The sequence below is a fragment of the Giraffa tippelskirchi genome, chromosome 10 (genome assembly GCF_054371585.1).
Source record: "Giraffa tippelskirchi isolate mGirTip1 chromosome 10, T2T-mGirTip1v1.2.pri, whole genome shotgun sequence".
Classification (NCBI taxonomy): Eukaryota; Metazoa; Chordata; class Mammalia; order Artiodactyla; family Giraffidae; genus Giraffa; species Giraffa tippelskirchi.
The window spans coordinates 46,085,507-46,106,042 of record NC_137284.1 but is presented as its reverse complement, the minus strand read 5'-3'; the positions used below and the strand labels follow the sequence as shown (position 1 = coordinate 46,106,042).

At 37.2% G+C, this 20,536-nt stretch overlaps 1 protein-coding gene across 10 annotated transcripts in view; it reads right to left on the bottom strand.

Moving 5' to 3' along the window:
* Positions 1 to 20,536, bottom strand: part of CEP295 (centrosomal protein 295) — a 54,970-nt gene that overhangs the window by 30,702 nt on the left and 3,732 nt on the right. For all 10 annotated transcript variants that reach the window (XR_014067118.1, XR_014067119.1, XR_014067120.1 and 7 more), the window contains exons 2-10: positions 19,652 to 19,788; positions 16,450 to 16,650; positions 15,216 to 15,340; positions 14,436 to 14,529; positions 11,822 to 11,914; positions 7,324 to 7,464; positions 2,414 to 2,597; positions 2,030 to 2,197; positions 171 to 392 (exon numbers count right to left, since the gene is read on the bottom strand). Coding sequence is in view for 3 of the 10 variants with exons in the window: in XM_081535587.1 (XP_081391713.1) it covers positions 171 to 392; positions 2,030 to 2,197; positions 2,414 to 2,597; positions 7,324 to 7,464; positions 11,822 to 11,914; positions 14,436 to 14,529; positions 15,216 to 15,340; positions 16,450 to 16,650; positions 19,652 to 19,788 (1,365 nt within the window). In the remaining 7 variants the exon portion in view is untranslated. The remainder of the gene's footprint in view (positions 1 to 170; positions 393 to 2,029; positions 2,198 to 2,413; positions 2,598 to 7,323; positions 7,465 to 11,821; positions 11,915 to 14,435; positions 14,530 to 15,215; positions 15,341 to 16,449; positions 16,651 to 19,651; positions 19,789 to 20,536) is intronic.

Genomic DNA, 20,536 nt, shown 5'->3' with positions numbered 1-20,536 from the left:
GGGTATTCAGTAAGGTTTCTAATGCTCACTACCTCTAAGTGGCAGCATTATGGGCTTTGAAACATTTTTCTTCCTTTTGACCTCTATTCTTTGATTTTTCAGAAATGAGTGTATCTTTGAACAATTTAGAAAGGGTTTATGTGCTATAATATGAGACTGGAGAGAACTACCTTGTTCCTGCCCAGAGGATAACGTTCTGTCTTCACTCACAGTTGCTCCTGATTCAACTGTCAGGGCTTTATTTTCAGCTTCACTGACAGTTGTAATCATTTCACTTTCCTCTTCAGACACGGATTTAATTGTCCAGAGAGATTTTTGGCTTCGGATCTTATTTAATAATTTTTTAAAAAGAATTTTTGAAGGAATCTGGTGGGTCTTCACTGCCGAGGGAACTAAAAGAAAAGAAAAGGAAATAAAATTTATTCAGCACCTATTACAAATAAGGTAAATTATTCTATCTTTACACTTAGGTACCACAACCACCACTGGTTAAAAGCACAGCTGTATTTTCCTCAGTATTTACAATTTGACACAATTTTGTAACCAGGTATAATTTTTTTCAACTTAAATTTAAATAAGGACACCAAAATTCAATTACAGCTGACCCGGGAACATGCATTTGAATTGCATGTACGTGCATGCTAGGTCATTGCAGTCATGTCTGACTCTTTGCAACCTTATGGACTGCAGCCCACCAGGCTCCTCTGTCCATGGGATTCTCCAGGCAAGAATAGTGGAGTGGGATACCATGTTCTAGGGGATCTTCCCAACCCAGGGATCGAACCCACATGTTTCATTTCCTGCATTGACAGGTAGATTTTTAACCACTAGAACCACCTGGGGTCCACTTATTTGCAGATTATTTTCAAATAAATATGTTATCATAGGACTACATGATCCAAGGTTGGTTGAATCTGCAGATATAGAACACTGGATACTGAGGCCCAAGTTACATGCAGAGTTTGGACTGTATGGAGGGTCGGCACCCTAACCCCTTGTTCATGGGTCAACTGTATTTTTCAATGATCGGCATGCAGCAAGCTTAAAAATGTATCAGGAAGACGTTTATTCCACTTGCTAAATGATGACAGAATGTGTATCTCTTAATCTGTGGGTAAGACTAGCATTCAAAATATGTGCTATAAGGTTTGCAAGAAAATAAAAAGAATCTGCAGAGGCCAGAAATGAAGTTTAAAGGGGAATTCATGGCATTGAGCCCTGAACCCATTTTTCTGAAATTTATGCCAAATCATAGTAACCTTATACTTTGTTCAGACAGCAGTGTGAACATAGGAAACAGGGATAATGCCTAGAGCCCTACCCCAAGGAGTCTTAGAGGAGAGTCACATAAAACTGGAACCCCCAAGGACTATATGAAAAGAAAGTCTGCATGGTTTTGAACAAAGGCAATACTCATAGGAATGGGGAGAAAAGAAGTCAAAAGAAAGAAGACTTGGTCTCTAAGGAGATGTGTAGTAAGAGACAGCTTTGTCTTTTTAGAGGTATTGATACCTCTCATAGCTCTGGCCTGGATTACTGCAGACTGTGGTATCATCATTAACATGAGGAAGACAGAAGGACAAGGCCAGAGAAGATGAAAAATGTACTGCTAGACACTGTCAAGTGAAAAAATTCAGAAGGGGGAGAGAGATGAAGTTTAGAAGAAACCTAAGTTTGTGCTGTTCATCATTACACATGAAGTGCCTAGAAGCACAGTTGGATCTCTTTGGTGACTTCACCAAAGTCTAAAAAACAAAAACATGCTGACCTTTCAAATGAATTCAAAGTTGATCAAATAACCTAAGTAACCTAAAAATCTTCAGACTACATATATATATATATAAAACATTCCTCCTCTGTATATGAAAAGGATCTTTAGTGATGAAAATCTGAAGTTTCCTCTCCTCATCACTCCCATTAGTAGTAGGCACTGTTTGTAGTTAAATTAGACCAGCCTTTCCTAACTGCTGGCAAACGATTAACATTTTTTCCTATAAAATACGGCGATATTCAGGTCAGAAGTTTTTACCGTCCGCTTCACTAGAGTGTACTGTTTCAGCTTCTGTCATTGGAATGTTTTCAGTCTCCCCTAAACTTTCGTGTTCCATTGAGAGGTCCAGTTCTTCATCTTGGATCTGATCAATCACAGCAGGCAGAGGCTCTGGTTCAAGGTGCAAAATCAGGTTTCCTTTCACCTCTCAATAAAGAAATACACAGACATGTTTCCATTTCAAAATGACTAAAAAGAACTTGAGCATAAAATTTTAAAGATCATCACAGTTTCAAGTCTAAAATATGAGCACCTCTTTCATATGAGAACTCCTTTCAAAACAAAAACTGCTTCATCAAGACAAATGTATTTTCCCACAAAAACATTTAATAGCACTTTGAAAGTTTACTGAAAATATCTTACTCCTGTCTGCATTGTACATGTCTTCAAACACAAATTCTAGCTCTCTCTGCCAATCTTCTTTGATTTCACTGCGTTTGTATGGAAGTTCCACTAGTTGTGGTGGCATCCGTGCTACCATCAGTCTCCTGCGTGCCAGGTCCTCTTGCTGGAGCTGCTGGAGTTCTTTCATTAGTTTCTCTTGATTCTTCAAGAATAAAGAGAAATAATTAACTGAGTCACACACTCTGGATAGTAACATTAATAGTGAGGAAAAGTGGAGAAATCACGAAGACAGTGGCTGTGGTTCCACCCCCTCCTTTACCATTTGATCAAATGCCACAAGACACTATGAGTTGGCCCTCCATATCCACAGATTCAACCAAATATGGACCGTGCAGCACAACAGTATTAACCATTGAAAAAATACGCAGGTGTAAGCTGTATTATGTTGGCAAGTAATACAAGAATATGGTTTTAGTGAGGCCACAAAGCTTCAAATGTGTCTGTCAGGTCTCCTTTCTCAGGACAGTCACAAAGCTACATTCTAATTAAGGTGCCACCGCTCCTGCAATGTACTTTGTTTCCGTTCTCCACACTGCCAGCAGCAGATACCATTCTCAAGTGAGCACCAAGACTCAGGGTGACTGTGGCTTAACAAATATTTCCTGTTACTCCACACTATGCTTGTGATTAAACAGCTAAGTAGTAAAGAAGGGAGGAAAACTCTGGGAAGATTGACCATGGAGTCCACTTTCTCAACCACTAAACACTACTAATTTATGGAAGAATGTGCTCAGTTTATATTACTTTTCATGTTTTTTTCCCTGTAGGTTTAAAACTTCGATGGAATTTCACCTTTTAGCTTTTATAAACTAGGGGTAAGTTATGATTATCATGATAATCATAACCTGACTAGAGTCTCTCTCCAGGGGATTTCCCAGGCAAGATTACTGGAGTGGGTATACATCCCTTCTCCAGGAGATCTTCCTGACTCAGGGATCTAACCCAGGTCTTCAGCACTGCAGACAGATTCTTTACTGTCTGAGCCAACAGGGAAGTCCTAGTGATAAAAACTAAAAATTTAAGGGAGGAGGTCATAATTCAGTTCAAATTATACAAACCTTAAGGCATCTAATTCTGTGGCATCTAATTACCAAAGAAGTGCATAAAAACTCATTCTTCAGATGAATGTTTAAAAATCCAAATGTATTAGTCAAATTCAGAAAAGAAAATCAGACTTCTAAGAAGAGGAATCGTTTCTATGCTGTTTCAAGAATAAACACCGAACAATAAGCATGACAGATACAAAGACAGTTTTCACCACACATATTTTACAGCTCTGCAACAAAGTTCAATGGTCCTTGACAGCAAGGATTGTGACTATTTTTGAATCATTATTCTGCAAAGCCAATAAGTCCTCTGCTTGGTAAATATTTAATGAATCGAATCTGAAAATCCATAGAGCACAAATGTAATTCAAATAAATAAATTAGAAAAGTGATTAATTTCTTTTTGGGCTATTTTTAAACTGATTAATACATTAAGCAAGTCAGAAAACTTGGAATGACATGAATCAGAGACAGTATTTTCCCATTCTTCACGACTCTGTCCTTTGAGACCGTTCACTATCAGTTAAGTCCTACAGTGCCATAGGTTAAGGCCGTCAGTAGTGGCACAGTCAGAATTGAATTGCTTCAGCTCAGTTGAGTTCAGTCACTCAGTCAGGTCCGACTCTTTGCGACTCCATGAATGGCAACACGCCAGGCCTCCCTGTCCATCACCAACTCCTGCAATTTACCCAAACCCATGTCCATCGAGTCAGTGATGCCATCCAGACATCTCATCCTCTGTTGTCCCCTTCTCCTCCTGCCCCTAATCCTTCCCAGCATTAGGGTCTTTTCCAATGAGTCAACTCTTCACATGAGGTGGCCAAAGTATTGGAGTTTCAGCTTCAACATCACTCCTTCCAATGAACACCCAGGACTGATCTCCTTTAGGATGGACTGGTTGGATCTTCTTACAGTCCAAGGGACTCTCAAGAGTCTTCTCCAACACCACAGCTCAAAAGCATCAATTCTGCGGCACTCAGCTTTCTTCACCGTCCAACTCTCACATCCATACATGACTGCTGGAAAAACCATAGCCTTGACTAAACGGACCTTTGTTGGCAAAGTAATGTCTCTGCTTTTGAATATGCTATCTAGGTTGGTCATAACCTTCCTTCCAAGGAGTAAGCGTCTTTTAATTTCATGGCTGCAATCACCATCTGCAGTGATTTTGGAGCCCCAAAAAATAAAGTCTGACACTGTTTCCACTGTTTCCCCATCTATTTCCCATGAAGTGATGGGACCGGATGCCATGATCTTAGTTTTCTGAATGTTGAGCTTTAAGCCAACTTTTTCACTCTCCTCTTTCACTTTCATCAAGAGGCTCTTTAGTTCTTCTTCACTTTCTGCCATAAGAGTGGTGTCATCTGCATATCAGAGTTTATTGATATTTCTCCCGGCAATCTTGATTCCAGCTTGTGTTTCTTCCAGCCCAGTGTTTCTCATGATGTGCTCTGCATATAAGTTAAATAAGTAGGGTGACAATATATAGCCCTGACGTACTCCTTTTCCTATTTGGAACCAATCTGTTGTTCCATGTCCAATTCTAACTGTTGCTTCCTGACTTGCATACAAGTTTCTCAAGAGGCAGGTCAGATGGTATGATATTCCCATCTCTTTCAGAATTTTCCACAGTTTACTGTGATCCACACAGTCAAAGGCTTTGGCTTAGTCAATAAAGCAGAAATAGATGTTTTTCTGGGACTCTCTTGCTTTTTCGATGATCCAGCAGATGTTAGCAATTTGATCTCTGGCTCCTCTGCCTTTTCTAAAACCAGCTTGAACATCTGGAAGTTCACGGTTGACGTATTGCTGAAGCCTGCCTTGGAGAATTTTGAGCATTACTTTACTAGCTTGTGAGATGAGTGCAATTGTGCAGTAGTTCGAGCATTCTTTGGCATCATCATTCCTTGGGATTGGAATGAAAACTGACCTTTTCCAATCCTGTGGCCACTGCTGAGTTTTTCAGATTTGCTGGCATATTGAGTGCAGCATTTTCACAGCATCATCTTTCAGGATTTGAAATAGTTCAACTGGAATTCCATCACCTCCACTAGCTTTGTTCGTAGTGATGCTTTCCAAGGCCCACTTGACTTTACATTCCAGGATGTCTGGCTCTAGGTGAGTGATCACACCATCGTGATTATCTGGGTAGTGAAGATCTTTTTTGTACAGTTCTTCTGTGTATTCTTGCCACCTCTTCTTAATATCTTCTGCTTCTTTTAGGTCCATACCATTTCTGTCCTTTATTGGGCCCATCTTTGCATGAAAAGTTCCCTTGGTATCTCTGATTTTCTTGAAGAGATCTCTAGTCTTTCCTATTCTGTTGTTTTCCTCTATTTCTTTGCATTGATCACTGAGGAAGGCTTTCTTATCTCTCCTTGCTATTCTTTGGAACTCTGCATTCAAATGGGTATATCTTTCCTTTTCTCCTTTGCTTTTCACTTCCCTTCTTTTCACAGCTATTTGTAAGGCCTCCTCAGACAGCCATTTTGCTTTTTTGCATTTCTTTTCCATGGGGACGGTCTTGATCCCTGTCTCTTGTCCAATGTCACGAACCTCTGTCCATAGTTCATCAGGCACTCTGTCTATCAGATCTAGTGCCTTAAATCTATTTGTCACTTCCACTGTATACTCATAAGGGATTTGATTTAGGTCATACCTGAATGATCTAGTGGTTTTCCCTAGTTTCTTCAATTTAAGTCTGAATTTGGCAATAAGGAGTTCATGATCTGAGCCACAGTCCGCTCCCAGTCTTGTTTTTGCTGACCGTATAGAGCTTCTGTATCTTTGGCTGCAAAGAATATAATCAATCTGATTTCGGTGTTGACCATCTGGTGATGTCCATGTGTAGTCTTCTCTTGTGTTGTTAGAAGAGGGTGTTTGCTATGACCAGTGTGTTCTCTTGGCAAAACTCTATTAGCCTTTGCCCTGCTTCATTCTGTACTCCAGGGCCAAATTTGCCTGTTACGCCAGGTGTTTCCTGACTTCCTACGTTTGCATTCCAGTCACCTGTAATGAAAAGGACATCTTTTTGGGGTGTTAGTTGTAAAAGGTCTTGTAGGTCTTCATAGAACTGTTCGACTTCAGCTTCTTCAGCGTTACTGGTTGGGGCACAGACTTGGATTACCATGGTATTGAATGGTTTGCCTTGGAAACGAACAGAGATCATTCTGTCATTTTTGAGATTGCATCCGTACTGCATTTCGGACTCTTTTGTTGACCATGATGGCCACTCCATTCCTTCTAAGGGATTCTTGCCCACAGTAGTAGATATAATGGTCATCTGAGTTAAATTCACCCATTCCAGTCCATCTTAGTTCGCTGATTCCTAGAATGTCGACGTTCACTCTTGCCATCTCCTGTTTGACCCCTTCCAATTTGCCTTGATTCATGGACCTAGCATTCCAGGTTCCTATGCAATATTGCTCTTTACAGCATCGGACTTTGCTTCTATCACCAGTCACAACCACAGCTGGGTATTGTTTTTGCTTTGGCTCCATCCCATCATTCTTTCTGGAGTGATTTCTCCACTGATCTCCAGTAGGATATTGGGCACCTACCGACCTGGGGAGTTCATCTTTCAGTGTTCTATCTTTTTGCCTTTTTATACTGTTCATAGGGTTCTCAAGGCAAGAACACTGAAGTGGTTTGCCATGCCCTTCTCCAGTGGATCACATTCTGTCAGACCTCTCCACCATGACCCATCCGTCTTGGGTGGCCCCACACGGCATGGCTTAGTTTCATTGAGATAGACAAGGCTGTGGTCCATGTGATCAGATTGGCTCGTTTTCTGTGATTATAGTTTCAGTGTGAATTGCTTACCTGAGCTAAATGGACCTTTTTCATCGCTTGGAATCCCCGGGCATGTGCCTTCTCACTCTGGTCCATTTTCTCTTGCGCTGCCTGCTTCTGTAGTTCTTCCAATCTTTTAGCTTCTTTTTCAGCAGCCAAATGAGGATCTGGCTAGCAGTCAATCAATAACATTTTAGACAAATATAGTATGAAACAAAGTGGTAACTAAAAAGCAAAACAACCCTAAAATCATGTTTTTATATTTATATCAAATTAAATGATAACCAGCTATATATATATTTTCAAGTTATATTTTTAAATGCCCACAATTATCAACAGCATGTATGTATGAAAAAAGTCAAATTGTTAGTGTAAATAGTTTTACAACTTGTTCATTTTAAAGGAAAGTCTACTATACTCATCCAAATACATTCCTCCATCATATTTTTATTAAGAAATTCTACTAAAAGAACAGTGTTGAAAGATAAACAAATAATAGCTAAGAAACCACAAACATCAAAGGTCATGAAAGCCATTACCACTAAGATTTGCCTTTGGTTTTCAGCCAAAATTTGCTGCTTGGCTTGCACCTTGGGAAGGCTACATCACCAAAACACCTACTTTAACATAATTTCTGGCTTCATAGAACTTGTGCATAATCAATGATCATGTGGTTGTACAGTGAGCCATTATTTCATTAACATAGCAATATTAAATGTGTGCATGTTGTGGAACATAACCTGGATTTACTATTATACCTTAACATTCACTTTCAAATACAGGTAAGCATTTCAGATATAACTTTAAGTAAAAATCTTAAATATTTTCATGGTGATTATCAGTCAATGACACAATAATCACAAAAGCTATTAACCACATATTTAAAATTATTTATAACTCTCAAGTAGTGAGATAAATAGGTAAAGAGATAGCTAATGAATTAAGAAAGAATAGGGACTTCCCTGGCAGTCCACTGGTTAAGACTCTGCCCTCCCACTGCAGGGGATGTGGTTGGATTCCTGGTCAGCAAATTAAGATCCTGCAAGCTGCTCAGTGCAGCCAAAAAATAAGAAAGAAATAAAGAGTGTACTGGCCAAATAAGTGTATGAAAAATATTATATTCCTTTTGAGCTAATAAATATTTATGTAAATCCTTATGTAACAAAGGTCAGATTAAATCAAAGTTATAATCTATAAAATTATTCAGTGTATTAACACATAAAATATTAAAATAAATTTTAGGAGCAACATTTCATTTAGGCCATGAGGTTTTTAAGAAAAAAAGTTATTTGGGAATTCTTCACATCATGTGACAGTGAATTAAAAGCCAGAATGTTAACTGTGATAAACCAAAATTTGAAGAGAAGGAAAAACTTCAAAACACGCAACACACAACAAAATACAAAACACACAACAGACTAAGTCCAGATACAATGAGATATATAAAGAGTATTAATAAAGGGTCTGAGAAACATCAGACATGCCAAACAAGTTTTAATCTGACTGCTGCTGAAGCTGTTCAATTGCTAAGCCATGTCCAACTCTTTGCAATCTCATGGACTGCTAGGCTCCTCTGTCTGTGGAATTTTCCAGGCAAGAATACTGGAGCGGGTTGTCATTTCTTTCAAGGGATCTTCCTGACCTAGGATCTAACTCACATCTCCTGCACTGGCAGGTGGGTTCTTTACCATGTAATCTGACCACTCAATGTCAGAACAAGGTTTTACAAGGAATTGTCTTCAAGAAGACAATCCGCTAAAAATTTGTGTCAATGCAACTAAAAATTTAAACAAATATCTGGTTGAAATAATTGCGAGATTCTATTTTTACCAGCTGAACTCAAAAGATATATGTGAAATTTGCAAAAAGTGTGAATCCCAAGCAAAAATACTTTTTAGAAAACATGTTTCTGAAAACATCTTTCCCGTGAATTGTAATCTGCAGTGCACAAAAAAATAAGTGATTAAATATGCTACTTCTACATCTTCTACCTGAGACCTACAGACGGAAATCTTTTCTGCTCGTCTGCTGACATTTCTGGATCTTACAGCAAACAATACTGTGGATTGATTAGAAAAATATTTCTATGATGAAAAATCCATTTTAAAGTGCTGTGTAACAGTCACTGACAAAGGAACAAATCAGATGAAAACATCCTTAGTATAAAACAACTTTTTTAATACTAATATAAAGGATGAAGAGCAGGAGTAATTTAGGAATTCCAAGCATGTGAAGTTTTGTTTGTGTGTATAGAACGTAAATGTAGCACAAAATTTAGAGAATAACTGGTTCTAAATAGGAATATAGCAGGTCAATGTCATCATTCTGTCAAAGACAAACTTTGTAACATACAAGAGACTCTATAAAGTAGAACCACTTTATCAAGATATTCAAATAAAACATGATAGCAACTCTTACATGCTAAAAGACTGACTGAACAAAATCAAAGTGCTTATTTGGAGAAAGCAGCTGAAGGAATAACTGAAATATATGCCAAGAATGCAAGTAGTTTTTATATGATACCTCCTATAAAGATCCTATCATTCTACTCAAAGAAAGATTCTAAGTTATTGCATATGTGAAATAAGCTTAGATGCAGATGAAAATTTGTTATGCAGAGATTTGTTATCTGGGAAATCAAGCACATTACTGCACTGTCACATTTTAAACCCAAGGTTTAAGGACAGATTTTTCCTAAGTGATAGTGTAAGGAAGAAAATATCAGAATGCTTTAGTTTGCATGACAGTTTTTATAAAACTGCATTTTAACTATTCATCTGCAAGTCCAGAAATTGAAGAGAAGATAGGTCTTTTAGTTACTGTCAAAGAGAAAAGTTTAAAAACTTACTGTGACACCATCAGTGATACCCTATATGACAGCTAAAAACAGAAATGTCTTTCATCAATCTTAGTATAAAATATATATTTAATACTAATATAAAGTATTGAAGTTATAATAATATTTTATAATTTTAAAGAAGCTTCAAGATTTATTCCTTTCTTAGAAGCTAACTTTATGATGGTAATACTCATCTTGTGTCTTGATCAACTATTGATTTTAACACTTGCTATTACAGAATTTGTTGCATTCTAACCTCCACATGAATGCTACACTGTGAAATAGTATGTACATCTAGTAGATAAATATATGTAACATGAAAAAGGTAAAAATTCACTGTTACAAAGAAACAGCAATTATAACAAGGAGTAACAATCGTTTGTCACTCTTAACACGGACAATTAATTTTTAAGCCATATCATTTCCTACAGACAAGGGTATGATGTGCGTGTATGCTAGGTCACTTCAGCTCTGTCTGACCCTTTGTGACCCTATGAACTATAGCCTGCCAGGCTCCTCTGTCCATGGGATTCTCCAGGCCAGAATACTGGAGTGGGTAGCAGTTCCCGTCTCCAGGGAATCTTCCCCACCCAGGGGTCGAACCAGGGTCTCCTGCGTTGCAGGTGGATTCTTTACCACTGAGCCACCAGGGAAGCCCATGGGTATGGTAAGACAGCCATTTTCACATGTTACAGTCACTTTTTAAAAGGAAATTTAAAGATCTGTATCAAGTATCTGTGATAAAATGTTAAATACTGTGGAACCTATAATTTCTCTTTTAGACATTTATTATAAACATACAATCAGAGCTGTAGACAAAATGTACATAATGTGGCTTTATTGGTGGTCCTGTGGTTAAGAATCTATCTTGCAATGCAGGGGACACCAGTCTGACCCCTGGTCCAGGAAGATCCCACATGCCGTGAGGCAACTAAGCCCATGCACCACAACTACTGAAGCGCATGGGCCACAGAGCCCGTGCTTCACAACCAGAGGCCACCACCATGAGAAGCCTGAGCATGGCAACCTGAGGGGAGCCCCCATTCTTCACAACTAGAGAAAGCCAACGGGCAACGCCGAAGACCCAGCGCAGCTGAAAATAAACAAATAAAATTTTTTTTTAAAAAGCTATAAAAAATGTACAAGATGATTAGGTTTGCATTATTTATGAAGCAAAAAAAAAAAAAACCCTCCACAATAGAATGGTTAAATAAACTCTATAATGAAATATTTAAGTAGCTATTAAAAATCATGTTTTAAAAAGCATGTGTATATGTTTACATACAAATCATGAAAATGTATTAATTAAAAATACTATAATGAATCCATTAATGTATTAACCGATTACTTTTTGGTGATGAAAACTTAGGTGTTTTTCTCATAGTGTATAATAGTATCTAGTTTCAAATTTCTAGAGTATGTATTATTTTTATGTCAAAAAAACTTTTATGGTAAGAAAATTAAATATATCCATTTAAGTAGCCAATTCCTTTCATTCATATTATATCATCATTCCATTCACATTCAACATGACATTGGAATTCAAAGCATATTTAAAAGATTTTTTAACCACTATTACCCTAAGACAGTTGGTAGAGATGTTCAAATTTTGATATTTGAGAACAATATATAACTCAGTTCAATGGACAGAGAAATAATAAAGTGAGAGTCATGAAAAAAGTCAGTCACCTGCTTTGCATCCACCTCTCTATTCACAAAAGTACAAAGATGATGGTAGGTAGAACTGTTCGTCTTCACATTAGTTTTCTTTACTTCAACGTTCTCAAAAATGAAACAGAAAATAGATTGTTAGGTTGAAAGTACTCATTTTCATTTGAAGCAGGATCCAATGAAAAAAGTAATTTTGTATTTTAATCAGTTATTCTTTATTTTTTTTCTTCATGAGAGCGTGCACTGTATTTCTACTAATCCGGAATTTAGGTTAAAAGTCAGATTATGTTTCAGTAAGAATGAATAGGTGATGCTCCATAGTTCACTGTATGACATCAGGAGGCACATAATGGCAAGGTATGCCTCTATTACTGATTTTAAGTTTGCTCATTTGGTTATGATGTTTCATAATCACTGATAAGAGAAAGTTCTCTTTTCTTTTGTCTTTTCATAATCACTGATAAGAGAAAGTTCTCTTTTGTCTAACAGAAGTAGGCCAATGAATAAATGTAGAAGGATGAGAGATACTTGTGATGCTAAGCATCATCTCCCAGATTACTTGGCAATTGAAAAGAGAAAAATTTACCACAACAAACACCCAATATAATTGAGATCTCTTGTAGCCACATAACCAAATCAGACAAATACAGAATATAAGAAACTAGTCTATTCAAAAATTCTGAAATAAAAAAGTTGGCCAGGGTTGGGGAGAGAATGTTTTACTTTGAAAGAGACCAAGAGACAACGCAAACAGAAGCAAGAGGTAAACCTTGACTGGATCCTGGTTACTTTTCTTAGTGTGATATTGCGGCCATGTAGGAGAATGTCCTGGACTACCCTGGTGGTACAGTGGGTAAAAATCTGCCTGTTAATGCAAGAGATACATTCAATTCCTGGTCTGGGAAGATTTCACATGTCATGGAGCAACTAAGCCTGTGTACCACAACTACTGAGGCTGTGCTCTAGAGCCTGCAGCCACGACTACTGACTCCATGAGCAGTAACTACTGAAGCCCATGCACCTAGAGCCTGTGCTCCACAACAAGAGAAGTCACCACAATGACCAGCTCGTGCACTGCAACAAAGACCCAGCACAACAAAAAGTAAATAAATTTAAAAAATAAAGACAAACCTAGAGCTTCATTATAAAAAAAAAAGAGAATGTCCTTATTCTTAGCAGAGGTATGTTGAAGTACATAGGGTGAAATGTAACCTACAAACCTACATTCAAATGTATACATTTATATATTCAAATGTATACACAACCATTTGAAATCTACACATACTGCAAAATGAAATCTCACACATAATAAATCTTATTAATTCTTATACTCTTCTCTGTATTTTAAAATTTTTCATAATAAAAATGTTGGGAAAAAAGTACCACCAGTTTAACATATAATTCATATTTGCCAAATAACTTACACAGACAATGTTTTGGTCAGTTTAAAGTTTTGACCTTGACTTGTTAGGGCTTCCCAGCTGGCTCAGATGGTAAAGAATCCGCCTACAATGGAGGGGACCTGGGTTCGATCCCTGGGTTGGGAAGATCCCCTGGAGAAGAGAACGGCTACCCACTCCAGTATTCTTGCCTGGAGAATTCCACGGGCTGTACAGCCCATGGGGTCAGAAAGAGTTGGACAAGATTGAGCCACTTTCACTTTTGGCTTGTTAGAAACATTAAGAATTATGACAAAAGTAATAATAATACTGCCTGTATTTACTGCCTGCAGTAAAATACTGCCTGCCTTTTAACAAAGTACTGGGAGAGTGGCTGAAATCTGACTTCTCTGTTTGGATCTTACTGGATCAAATGTCACATGGCAGATGGCTAACATAAAAGTAGGAAGGCTGACAAAACCAGAGGCTTAAGACAAGAATATCTGGTACTGAGGCTGATCACACACACATAAAATATACTTGTCTATACAACAAAATAATATATCCTGTATTTGTATTTTTTTAAATTTCTGTTTAACTTTTTTGATAAACACACTTATGTAATTTTGATAATCATCCAAACGAGCTATTTTAATAGCCACAAAAAGATAATCTGAACAGGAGAAGCAATACCTTTCAAAATTAATTTCCGCTTAGTAAGTTAAATGTTTTTTTTAAAAGCTTCAAATCACAAAATCACACATTTTACCCTCACAAAGAAACAGACTTTTCTAACCATTTCACATAATCTTATGTGAATTTATTAACTTATCTGGACCTAATTTCTGTATCTATAAAATGGTAACTATTTACAATAGTCAAATCTTGAATGTGGGAAAGTCTTTAGGGCAAATAATCCTTTTCTTTCCCCCCAAAATAAAAAAGGTTACAGTTTTCCAAACAACAAAAAAAATCTTTTGAGGCAACTGGAGAAAACTGAACACAGACTGGGTATCAGATTATACTGGGAACAACATTATATTAGTATTGTGCTTTAAAGTCCTTAAATATCAGAGATACAAACTAAACATTCGTGGGTAAAATGCTATCTAGAATTATTTTTAAATATTCTAGATATGTACTACCTGTACAGTTAAAAACTAAGTTCAAACAAATGGTATTTGGACATGCACTGAATTCTAACAGTAAAGAAGAATTACTATACCCAACCTCCCATACCCAGAGTAATTCACCTCAAAGAGCGCTGGAGGAGGGGGTGGCAGACTTGCAATTTTGGCAGATCTCTCCTTCTCCACAAGCAGAGCTTCTTTTCGAGCTTTTATATGCCTTAAAAAATAAAAGATGTCGTAAGTTAATCTCTCAAATAATGTTACAGTACAAATCAAAGTTAAAAATATAAAAGCCATTACAATCTTAAGAAATCCTCCACAGCCTGATCCGACAGGCTAAAATGCTATTTAATAAAGAGTGCATACACATGTGAGAAAATGTCACCAAGTAAAAGAGGTATAGCTAGACATAAAGCTCCACAATGTGGACTGACCCAGCAAATATCTAATGTTCTTTAGCTTAGAATAATTTGGAATTAAAAAAAACCTAAAAATAATAAAGAGGGGCACTGTATAAAATGACCACTTCTGACTAGCTAATAGGTTCTTTCATTTTTACAACATGCAAAAATCTCATCAACGACTTGCAGAGTCTATAACCTCTTTTAATGTTCATAATTGCACTGATTTTTTTCTTTTTATATCAGAGGCAGACAGATTTTGGTTGACGTGCATTCCAAACTAGTAATACACTTCTTCAGAAACTCAGTAACTGCTGCTAAAGTCAGAACAGAGGAGAAAGTTCACTTGTTAGTACGTACTCCCTCCACTGCATTATTTTAAACCAAGTTTAACAAACACCATGGATATACTATATAACTTTAAAAAAGTATCCAATGTACCCTTTACTTCCAGCCATATCAGTTTCAGTGGAGAATATGGTAAAAATTACTATTACTTTACCAGGTTTTTTGTTTCATTAACATTTCTTTTTGATTTTTCTGTACTTTCAGGGCCTCTTTATGTCTCATTTCTGCCTTTTTTTTCCTTTCTGCTGCCCGGTGTGCCAGAGCATTTAAATCAGGCTCCTAAAAACAAATATTACTTAAAATGTCATGTTAAACAAGACTAAAATGGCAAATATATAATAATATGTTTGGTACTCTGTCAGGGCAAAAATCATGAAGATGTATTCAAATGAAACACTGCGCTATAGCACAAAATTAACGATGACATAAATAAAACTACAAAAATCTGATGTCAGAACTTAAAGCTATTAATACTAAAAACACAAACTAAAACCAGGGACCAAGAATATTTTGACTGACACATTCTAAAGAGTTCTTCTTCCTGACTAAAAGTTTGGTAACAAAGACATGCGTTCTTGAAATCCAGCTTGTTTATTCTGTGTGACTATCTCTGGGACCACAATCTAGGATTTTCCAACCATAAATCAGAAGAAACAAAATAAGGTCATAGTCTTAAATACTGAGTTAAGTACTACATTGCCTTTGTGAAAGGATGAACTCAAGTGTACACACATTTTGGAGGTGTGAGGAAGGAGTGATAATGCAAATGAAATCAGAAATCTGAATTCATCCCACCGAACTTGTCCAAAATGATTGAAATGAATAACAACTTCTAATTCTGAAGATTACTATTTTATTTACCCAGTTGTTAAGGAGTGGAAAAGAATAATGTTTGCTTTTTTTTAATGAAATATAGTTTGATTTACAATGCTGTGTTAGTTTCAGTATACAGCATAGTGATTCCATTATACATACACATATATATCTATTCTTTTTTGGATTCTTTTCCCTTGTAGATTATTATGAAATATTGAGTATAGTTTCCTGTGCTCTACATAGGTCATTGTTGGTTATCTATTTTATATATAGTAGTGTGTGTGCTAATCCCATTCTCCTAGTGTATTATCCCTCACCACCCACCTGTGGTAACCCTAAGTTTGTTAGAGAATAATGTTAACTTAAACATCATAGAAAACAGATTTTCCTTGACATGACTCTTACCAGGAAATGAATCAAGTAGGATTCTTAAGTTATATTAAATTTACAAAAACATTCAGGCTGCCCATAGCAAATTCTATACATGAAAACATTTTTATCAGTAATAACACGAATCTACTTTTAACAAGTATCATTACCACAGACAGGTAGTCAAATAAGTGTTCACTTACATTTTCTTTGGCTTGTTGATGCCCCTCTCCCATATTTCTTAAACTTGCCAAATACAGTTTTTCCAAGTTCTTTATTTTCTGAGTTTGTGATTCCTCCCATTCTGTCCTTAGTTCCTCTGCCAGACGAGTGAACTGCTGATTTCTCCTCTGTTTTATATCTTCTCTTATCTGTAAAGCAATATCTCTTTCTTGTTCTCGAACCTAAAGGATGAATATTTAAGATTATATGAAAAGAGGCTTATTTCAACTTTTTGGAAAAGCTCTTTGGAAACAGGATCCTAAATGAACGATTCAGGTATTAGATATATCAATTCTCCAGAATATTCACAAGATATTAGATAAGGCCTATTTAAAGCAGAAAATCCAGGTGATGGAGGAAAAACCAAAAATCTCAAGACTACTTACAGATTTCCCTGATAAGCCATTATGTTTCCTCCCCAGAGACTTAAGGGGACTGCCTTATCATTCTGATAACATACAAGAAGCTAAATTGGTAAGCATGATTCACTGAAATTTATAGCCCAGATAAATACAGAAAGATCTAGATGAGAATGACGTATCTGTGATACATCACCCCCAATTCTAGAGAGAATGACACCTAAAACGTTTCACAAGGACTTAACTATTTTACTCTAAAAAGACTTCTAGACAATAATCTATAACTTCTGAATAAATTTATTTCAGTAGCTTTCCAATAAATCTTCTTCAAAATCATTCTAATAATCTTCATCAACTACATAATTTTAAAAATGAAATATTTTCAACAATGGAGTTGGAGGGGTTGTTTGCATATGTTTTTGTATTGATTCGTAGGTTTTTTTTGTTTGGACTTCTTCTTTTTTTTGCCTTCATGCCAGATGATGCATTTTATAAATTTGTTTGAGAGAAGATCTTGGGAAATAAAAATTGCATACATTATATATAGAGAGAATAAATAAAAATACTGTCAAATATTTAATAATCTCAAAAATGAACTATTTTATAATAATTATTGATTCAAATAATCCTTATCCTGAAACTCTTCAATCTATTTACCGTTTCAGTGTACTTCTCAAGTTTTCAAAACTAGTTAATATGTAAGAACTAGGGCTCCCATAGAGCCAGAAGAAATTTTTAAATGCGATATTTTATTTAGAACACTCTAATGTAAAAAACCCAACAGAAGCAGAAGATATTAAGAGGTGGCAAGAATACACAGAATTAAACAAAAAAGATCTTCATGACCCAGATAACCATGATGGTGTGATCACTCAGCTAGTGCCAGACATCCTAGAGGGTGAAGTCAAGTGGGCCTTAGCATCACTACAAACAAAGCTAGTGGCTGCTGCTGCTGCTAAGTCGCTTCAGTCGTGTCCGACTCTGTGCGACCCCACAGACAGCAGCCCACCAGGCTCTGCTGTCCCTGGGATTCTCCAGGCAAGAATACTGGAGTGGGTTGCCATTTCCTTCTCCAGTGCATGAAAGGGAAAAGTGAAAGTGAAGTTGCTCAAGCTAGTGGAGGTGATGGAATTCCAGCTGAGCTATTTCAAATCCTAAAAGATGAGGTTGTGAAAGTGCTGCACTCAATATGCCAGCAAATTTGGAAAACTCAGCAGTGGCCACAGGACTGGAAAAGGTCATTTTTCATTCCAATCCCAAAGAAAGGCAATGCCAAAGAATGTACAAACTACCGCACAATTGCACTCATCTCACACGCTAGCAAAGTAATGCTCAAAATTTTCCAAGCTAGGCTTCGACACTACGTGAACCGTGAACTTCCAGATATTCAAGCTGGATTTAGAAAAGGCAGAGGAACCGGAGGTAAAATTGCCAATATCTGTTGGATCACAGAGAAAGCAAGAAAGTTTCAGAAAAACATCTACTTCTGCTTCACTGAATATGCTAAAGCCTCTGACTGTGTGGATCACAATAAAATTGTGGAAAATTCTTCAAGAGATGGGAATACCAGACCACCTGACCTGCCTCCTGAGAAATCTGTATGATGGTCAAGAAGCAACAGTTAGAACCGGACATGGAACAATGGATGGGTTCAAAATTGGGAAAAGAGTAAGTCAAGGCCATATACTGTCACCCTGCTTATTTAACTTATAGGCAGAGTACATCATGAGAAATGCTGGGCTGGATGAAGCACAAGCTGGAATCAAGATTGCCAGGAGATATACCAATAACCTCATAATATGCAGATGTTACAACCCTTATGGCAGAAAGTGAAGAGTAACTAAAAAGCCTCTTAATGAATGTGAAAGAGGAGAGTGAAAAAGTTGGCTTAAAACTCAACATTCACAAAACTAAGATCATGGCATCCGGCCCCATCACTTCATGGCAAATAGATGGGGAAACAATGGAAACAGTGAGAGACTTTATTTTTTTGGGCTCCAAAATCACTGCAGATGGTGACTGCAGCCATGAAATTAAATGACCCTTGCAAACCTAGACAGCATATTAAAAAGCAGAGACATTACTTTGCCGACAAAGGTCCATATAGTCAAAGGTATGGTTTTCCCAATAATCATATATGGATATGAGAGTTGGACCATAAAGAAAGCTGAGCACTGAAGAATTGATGCTTCTGAACTGTGGTGTTGGAGCAGACTCTTGAGGGTCCCCTGGACTGCAAGGAGATCAAACCAGTCTATCCTAAAGGAAATTAGTCCTGAATATTCATTGGAAGGACTGATGCTGAAGATGAACCTAAATACTCTGGCCACCTGATGCGAAGAACTGACTCACTGAAAAAGGTCCCTGATGCTGGGAAAGATTGAAGTCGGGAGCAGAAGCAGACAACAGAGGATGAAACAGTTGTATGGCATCACCCACGCTATGAATCCGAGTTTGAGCAAGCTCCAAGAGTTAGTAATGGACAGGGAAGCCTCATGTGCTGCAGTCCATGGGGTCGCAAAGAGTTGGACACGACTGAGTGACCAAACTGAACTGAACTGAATGTAAAAAATGGGCCTCCCTGGTGGCTCGGTGGTAAAGAATCCACCTGCTAATGCAGGAGATGTGGGACAAAGAGCTACCCAGTCCAACATTCTTACCTGGAAAACCCCCCATGGACAGAGAAGCCTGGCAGGCTATAGTCCATGGGGCCTCAAAGAGTCAGACACAACTTAGTGACTTAACAACAATAACTACAATGTAGAAAATAATAATAATTTGGGGGACACAAAGAATTTGACACTATGTTCCAAATAAATCTCACCTGCAGCAATCTTAGTTTTCGTCGTCTTTCATAATCTTCCTTTAAAATGAAGGCTTCCTCATTAGGACTCAATCTCAGCTTGCCAGCATTCACTCCCTTTCTTTTCATTTTCATGTAGTACTTTAAATATGAAGGTTCTGCACACACAAAAAATATATCTATTAAAATAAGGCAGTAAATATTAGAACATGATTTGGGTAAACTAAGTGCAACTTATTTATAAACAGCAGTTATTAATTCAGCACTTAAATTGGTGGTTCTCAGATGGGGAGAAAGTAGTTTAGTGGTGAGTAAACCATTTCAAGCATTACTTGAAAAAATGCTTCCTCATCTGTGGCAGATTATTGTTTACCCATAGTATCTGGGACCTGACTAACTCCTACTTGAGATTTCCAGAGTTTACCCAGCTTAAATATAGACAACCACAAAGATTTCAAAAGGTGTGTCAGCACAGAATAAATGCTTCACAGTTACAGTTTAACACTAGAACTCTGATAACTTGTTCATAACCAGCGAGACTACTACACTGCAAGGGCTCCTGGCTCATATTTCAGCTCCTAGTCTGTGATATATAACAGGATCACCAAGTGTCATTGTATCTTAGGGAATCACATTAACCCCTCTACAGTAAAACAACTCTTCAGTAATAGGTGGTGTGATTTTTAAATGAAATCATTAAAGAAAACTCCTCCTAGAACAAAGTTCTGTTTTTAGGTTCAGTCCAGGGTTTAAGATTCCTACATCTATTGCTCCTGTTTACACTCAGGTATTCTCAATCGCGTCTCTAGATTATAACATGCCCCAATTTGGGGAAATCTGGTGGGGAGAAAACGAAAAAAGAATTTAAGAATCTATAGTTTTTATAAAATTTTAAAACCCTCCCCA